Below are 7577 nucleotides of genomic sequence, written 5' to 3'. Positions count from 1 at the left end.
TCTTAAACAAGCAGTTTACATGAATAAAGTTACTCTAACCTGATACCTTCCTCCCCGAAAAAAAAAAAATTATTAAAGAAAAATTTTTTTATGTTAGTAGACAACAAGGAAAAATCTTAATTCCAAATATATTCCTGAAAAGGAAAATTACCAAAGAATCAATAAGTTCCAAAAAAAAAAAAAAAACTCCAACAACCTAGCTAAGCATACCCTAGGCTAACAACCTCCAAGTCCATAGCTAAAGCACACACACACTTGCATACACACCCTGAAAAGAGGGAAAACATTAACCTGAAAACCAACACAGTTTGATTAGTAATAGTACATTAAAGCAAAACAATCAATTAATGCCAATAGTCTTTTTCCTTTTACAAACAACTGAAGAGAATTGGGTAGGAATGAGAGACACGAGACCAGAAATACCAAACCATAGGCTAACTTAAGCTCGGGAGAGGGCGTCAGGCAATTTATTTTCCGTGCCCTTCACATGTTTAATTTCCAAAGTGAATTCCTGTAGCTGAAGTGCCCAGCGAAGTATCCTTTGGTTTGCACCCTTCATACGTTCTATGAACACCAAGGGATTATGATCAGTCCAGACCTGTATAGGGAAAGAAAAATTAGTCACATATGGTTTAAAATGTTCTAATGTGCGAACCAAAGAGAGGGCTTCCTTTTCAATAGTTGAATATCTCCTTTCAGCAGTCGATAGTTTTCGACTGAAATAGGATATTGGATATACTTCACCATCCTCACCTCGCTGGAACAAAACACCACCGATTCCTACATCGCTAGCATCCACTGCAATAATAAAAGGCTTTTTAAAATTAGGAGACTTCAAAATAGGTCTGGAGATGAGAATGGTCTTTAATTTTGAAAGGCCTCTTCACATTGAGGACCCCACAAAAATTTACGCCCCTTCTCCAGCAAATTTGTCAAGGGTTGAGCAATATCTGCAAAATTTCGTATGAAACGGCGATAGTACCCTGTCATACCTAACACTCTTCTAACTTCCCGAATATTACTAGGTTGCTTCAAATTGATGATGGCCTCGAGATTGGCTTGTCTAGGAGCTACCTGGCCCAAACCAACCTCGTGACCCAAGTAAACCACCTTGGCCTTACCAAACTCACACTTACCCAGATTTATTACCAAACCAGCAGCTCTCAAAGCTTCAAACACTTTCCTAAGACGAAATATATGGGTTTGCCAGTCATTGCTATATACAACCAGGTCGTCAATATAAATCTCTGTACCCTCCAGCCCACAAATCACCCTATTCATGAGCCTCTGGAAGGTACAGGCAGCATTCTTCATGCCAAATGGCATGACCTTACATTCATAAAGGCCGAAGGGTGTGACAAAAGCAGAGATTTCACGTGCTCGATCAGACAGAGGAACCTGCCAATACCCCTTCAGAAGGTCTAATTTGGTAATAAATTTAGCTGACCCTATCTGATCGAGACAATCATCAATTCTAGGTAATGGGAAAGAATCATTTTTAGTATGAGCATTCACCTTTCGGTAGTCCACACACATCCGGAACTTCCCGTCAGCCTTTTTAACCAAGACTATCGGGGAACTCCATGGACTCACCGAAGGTTGAATAAGGTCGTGATCTAACATATACTTTATTTCCTCCTCGACAATCTCCCTCTTTACGGGATTCAACCTATAGGGGCTCTGTTTAACTGGGGAAGCATTCCCCACATCCACATCATGCTGGAGGAAATGAGTTCGTCCAGGTGAATCCTGAAATAAATCTGGAAAAGAAGCAATCAAATTAAGAATATCATTTTTTTGGTCAAGGTCTAAATGATCCAAACCTTCACGTAAAACTTCTAAATTTTGTAAATTACCAAACAAAGCATCGGAAGGTACCTGACACAAAATGTCTTCTGAATCCTCTAGTGGTAATTCTACAGCCTCCGCTACAGACTCATACACTATTGCAAGAGGGTTCAGATCCTTACAATGATAAGCCCTTAACCTATTTATATGAAATACTCTACACTTTCTACGGGTTCCAGGAGCTTCAATTTCATAATTCACCTCGGACAGCTTCCTCAACACCTTCCAAGGTCCCTTATACCTAGGCTCAAGAAAATTGTCTGGGTCCATACTTAATACTAACACCATTTCCCCAGGCTCAAAAGACCGTACTTTGGTCTTCTTGTCAAAATTATATTTCATAAGGGCCTGAGAACATTTCAAATTCTCTTGAGCAAATGCCCAAGCCGAAGACAACCTATTCTTTAAACTTTCCATAAATTCACCTATGGGCAAATCTCCCTTTTGACCAGTCTCAAGCAACTCACCAAAAATTTCCAAAGGTCCACGGACCTTATGACCAAAGACTAGTTCAAACGGAGCTACACCTGTAGATGCATTTGAATGGCTATGCAAGGCGAAGAGAGCGAATGGAAGTGCTTTATCCCACTCGTCTCCTTGTTCATAGCAGTGTTTCTTTAAGATTGATTTGAGGGTCTGGTGAAACCTTTCCACCACCCCCTGACTTTCAGGATGATAAGGTACGCTGGTAGTGTGATGAATGGCCAGTTCATCACACTTACCCCTAAATACCTTACTCGTGAAATTCGTACCGCAATCGGTTTGAATAACCCGAGGAAGACCATACCTGCAAAAAAATTCAATTAACTTGTCAAAAATAACTTTAGATGTAATTCGTCTCAAAGGGTAAGCATCCGGAAAACGAGAAGCCCTATCCATAATGGTGAGTATATATACAAACCCAGTCTTGGTCTTAGGCAATGGACCAACTACATCCACTACCAACTCGGCAAATGGTTCACCAATTGCAGGAATTGGGTGTAAAGGAGCCTTGGGAATGGGTTGATTAGGCTTTCCCATCACCTGACATGCCTCGCATTGTTTGACAAACAACTTTACGGAAGATTTCATTCCAGGCCACCAAAAACCTTTAGCTAAATTTTGAAAAGTCTTCCATACCCCAAAGTGACCTGAAAAGGAATTATGGTGAGCTAGTTTCAATACATAATCATGAAATGGAGTAGGGACAACAATTTGTTCTATACGAAAAGTCTGACCCAAATCCTCAGTGGGAAGACGACTAAACCTATACAATACGCCATTAAGTATTCCAAATTTTGGTTTAGTTAAGTCTGATAAGTCACCTAATTCAAAATTAAACTCTTCTTTCTGAGCTCTTATAAATGCTAACCTGTCCCAACCAGGTTTCAAAAGGTCATTACTACTACCACTACTACTAACTACTGACCCGGGCCTCTCTACATCTACTTCTAAGCTACCCAACATCAAATCATCATCGTCAGTAATTAAATCAGCAGCTTTAGCTGCAGCACGGGTTGTTACTGCCGCCACTGGGCAAGCATGTACACTTAATATGGGGAATATTTCACAACCTTTAGCATCCAACATATCATTTCCCAATATGCCATCTATACCAGGGACAGGAAGACTTCCTACCACAGCCAGCTCTGTCACATTATCATACCCAGGGAACGACAACCTCACCTCCACCAGGGGAGCAGAAACAACAGTGTCCGGGAATCCTCCCAAAACAATATAATTCCCTGAATATGGTACCAAATCTCTTAAGGCCTCCTTCAACACCAGAGACCGAGCTGCCCCTGTGTCCCTCAAAAACCTTACTGGGATGGAGCTCTTCTCAAATACCAAATTGCCAGGCCATATATATTTGTCATATTCCAGTCACAACTTACCATCAGACTTAACATGTGGGCCTACACTACTACTATTACTACTACTAACACTACTCTTCTCTACAGGACGAGATCCGGAATTAGAAACAGGAGTTGAAGCACCATTGTCAACCATCAGAGACACGGGACTACGAATATTATTATTTCCCTGGAGATACTTTCTCCGAGCATTGCACTGTGCCTGAAAATGCCCTGCCTTACCACACCAAAAACATTTTTTTGATTACCCTATTACTACCATTCTGTTTATGAAAATTATTATTACCAGGGTTATTTTTATCAGAATTATAAATTGTATAGGGTCTCTGAGACAATGTATTATTATTAGGCCGACTACGCTGACTAAACTGATTATTATTATGGTACCTGGAGAAATTCATATTAGACCTGGAAGAGGGATTAGCGCGGGGACGATGATTAAAGTCACCCGACTCCGACTTATGAGTCAAAACAAATTCATCCGCTATCTGTGCGGCTCTACTTAAACTGCTAGCCTTCACTTCTTCAAGGTACACTCTCAACTCCTTACTACAGAATTTTTTAAACTCCTCCAACAAAAACAGTTCTCTCAAAGCTGCCAAAGATACCACTTGACGACTCTTAAGCCAGTCATCCAACTGCTCCTCCTTCATACGAGCAAACTCCACATATGAAAGAGAGGGGGTCTTTACAGAGTTTCTAAATTTTAAACGGTAAGCCTCGGGTACCAGATCATAGGCCTTTAAAACCAGGCTTTTAACCTTCTGGTAATCCTTGGCTACCGTTTCATCTAGGGCATTATACACTCTGACGGCCTTACCCACTAACCGGCACTGGATAAGGACCGTCCACATTTCAGAAGGCCAGGACAAACGAGAAGCTACCCTCTCAAAAGCTTTGAAAAAATCTGGCACACTGGCTTCATCAAAAACTGGCACCAATTTGAGTGCCACACTCAAGTTAAATTTACCTTGTAATGCAGGGTTAGGGGAACTAGAAAAATCATCCCTATTGGTCAACCTAGCCATCTCTAGTTTCAAGTTGGCCATTTCCAACTCGTGTCTCCTCACCCTCTCATTCTCTTCAAACTCTAGTTTTCTCAATTCCACACGTTTACACAATAGTTTAAATTCAATGTCTTCCTTGGACTCAGCCACAGGAGGTAATTCATTAGCTGTAACTTCAGGTGGGATCACAAAAGGGTTTAAGGAATTATTAACAGGAGGCTCAAAATTAGCAGGACCCTCATAGATCACACCAGTGCGTGGAGGATCATCAAACAGGGTAAGTCCTGCCGAAACACTTACCTGATCCTCCTCGTCAGGTCCAGTCACACTCACACTCTCATTCTCACTATCTTCATTCCTAACTAAATTTTCAGCCTCTTCCATTTCCTGGTCAACCTTCTGCCTAACTAAATCCAAAATATGTTTGCGGGAATCCGTAACTCGCCCCGAATTCCCAACCAACGGGCACAACTCAACAAATGCTTCTTACTCAACACTGAGAGATACCTAAGGCAATCTGCCGACCCCAAAAATTCAGCAGGATTAAATTCAAAATTATCCATACTAGCAAATTAATAAGGGGAGAAAGGTACCCAACAAAAATAAACAAATACTGCCAACCCAAACCTCCGATGTGGAACCACCGACCAATGTCTTGAGTTTACTGCTACCAGATCCTGTCACGGTCGCCAATCTGTTACAAACCTTATTGTGAGGCTGTAACGCAGGTTCTATAGCCTGCTGAAATCTGAGCAGTAATGTTTTAATACCTCAAGTACACTGGTCAGGGCGGAACAAACACAAGAGGAAAAAAGTTAACAATATTTATTACTACAACACCAATCAAATATTAATTGACAAGAACAACTGCTTGCACTGTACAAACAAACAGGACGGTGAACATATCAGAAAAACATACCAAGGAATAACCCGTCCTCAAGAACACCTAAATCTAAGAAACTAACCCTAACATAGAATAAGCAGAACCAGTCAAAATAACTAATAGCGTAATATGCCGGCCAACAAATAAACACTACCTATTATGCTAAACAGAAAGAAAGAAGTGGTAGAAGTAAAACACGGAAAACCTTAAGATTCCTACCTAGTCTTACAAAGCTATAATTAATATATACAATTACACTAAAGACAATAACAGGCCTCTGATATAATTCATAATATGATTATAAATAAATCAATAAAGGTTTAATAACAGACTTGAAGAGCCACAAAAATACACGAAAGGAGGCAAAATCAGAAAAATACACCAGGCTAGTTACCGTAAATCACACCCAAATATATAAAAACTTGTGAGTTCTATAATTGAAACAATCACGTACAAAAAAAGGAGAATGTTCAGAGATTACACTCTTACTCGGCTGCCACTCCAACCCCTGCTAAGTGGACGAATGATACTCTGGAGTCCAGATCAAGATTATCGTCATCAAGGTGGGCCCACACGAATAGCAACTAAAGGAGGTCTTACCTGGCGAAAGCCTCCCTACTTGACTCCTAACTCATCCGCAGGGCTCCCATACAGGCGTGACGGACATCAGAAGAAGGGAACAATAAATAGTTGATTCCCTTTCACGGCTCAATATCCCAAGCCAGGAATGAAACAAAGCGTAAGGTCGCAGGTGACACAATCGCCTGCAATAACGAGTTTCAGCACCAAAAGACAGGTTCCAGTCGTCGCAGGTGACCGAAAGGACCTGCAAATGCAGCCGGCAATACAGCAAAGGCACAACAAGTGGTAGTCACGTCTACAGCCAAACCGTCAGGGGAGGTGCAAGGATGAGAACTGTTACATCGTAAACACAATTCCTTTGCGACGAAAACTCTCCACACTCGACCACGTCACTCAAAAATATAGGAAACGTAAAAATCGTTAAAGAGGTCGTTAAAACACTAAACAAGCGGGGAGGAGGCGGCAAAACAAAATAACGAACTCTTATCCGTCACCAAATGTACGTAAGCTTAAATCTTACAATTAAATATACAAAATATGATTTTAGGAAAAATACTAACATAACTTACGTTAATGAAAACTACCAAGGCAGAAAAAAAATCTTAAGCATTAAAATATATCGAAAGGTGCAAGCAGTCTTAAACAAGCAGTTTACATGAATAAAGTTACTCTAACCTGATACCTTCCTCCCCGAAAAAAAAAAAAAAAATTAAAGAAAAAATTTTTTTATGTTAGTAGACAACAAGGAAATACCTTAATTCCAAATATATTCCTGAAAAGGAAAATTACCAAAGAATCAATAAGTTCCAAAAAAAAAAAAAAAAACTCCAACAACCTAGCTAAGCATACCCTAGGCTAACAACCTCCAAGTCCATAGCTAAAGCACACACACACTTGCATACACACCCTGAAAAGAGGGAAAACATTAACCTGAAAACCAACACAGTTTGATTAGTAATAGTACATTAAAGCAAAACAATCAATTAATGCCAATAGTCTTTTTCCTTTTACAAACAACTGAAGAGAATTGGGTAGGAATGAGAGACACGAGACCAGAAATACCAAACCATAGGCTAACTTAAGCTCGGGAGAGGGCGTCAGGCAATTTATTTTCCGTGCCCTTCACATGTTTAATTTCAAAGTGAATTCCTGTAGCTGAAGTGCCCAGCGAAGTATCCTTTGGTTTGCACCCTTCATACGTTCTATGAACACCAAGGGATTATGATCAGTCCAGACCTGTATAGGGAAAGAAAAATTAGTCACATATGGTTTAAAATGTTCTAATGTGCGAACCAAAGAGAGGGCTTCCTTTTCAATAGTTGAATATCTCCTTTCAGCAGTCGATAGTTTTCGACTGAAATAGGATATTGGATATACTTCACCATCCTCACCTCGCTGGAACAA

The 7577-nt window shown here is 40.3% G+C and overlaps 1 protein-coding gene across 1 annotated transcript; it reads right to left on the bottom strand.

Annotated features, from left to right (window-relative positions):
* Nucleotides 1-439: 439 nt before the first annotated feature.
* On the bottom strand, nt 440-5092 carry LOC136829928 (uncharacterized). Its single transcript, XM_067089102.1, has 6 exons — nt 4089-5092; nt 3723-3850; nt 2750-3629; nt 993-2635; nt 740-798; nt 440-598 (listed from the first exon to the last, which is right to left on the bottom strand). The coding sequence occupies exons 1-6, from the start codon at nt 5090-5092 to the stop codon at nt 440-442; spliced, it is 3873 nt and encodes a 1290-aa protein (XP_066945203.1).
* Between the last annotated feature and the right edge of the window lie 2485 nt (nt 5093-7577).

This window comes from Macrobrachium rosenbergii, chromosome 45 (assembly GCF_040412425.1).
Source record: "Macrobrachium rosenbergii isolate ZJJX-2024 chromosome 45, ASM4041242v1, whole genome shotgun sequence".
Taxonomy (NCBI): Eukaryota; Metazoa; Arthropoda; class Malacostraca; order Decapoda; family Palaemonidae; genus Macrobrachium; species Macrobrachium rosenbergii.
This window is presented reverse-complemented; position numbering and strand designations above follow the sequence as displayed.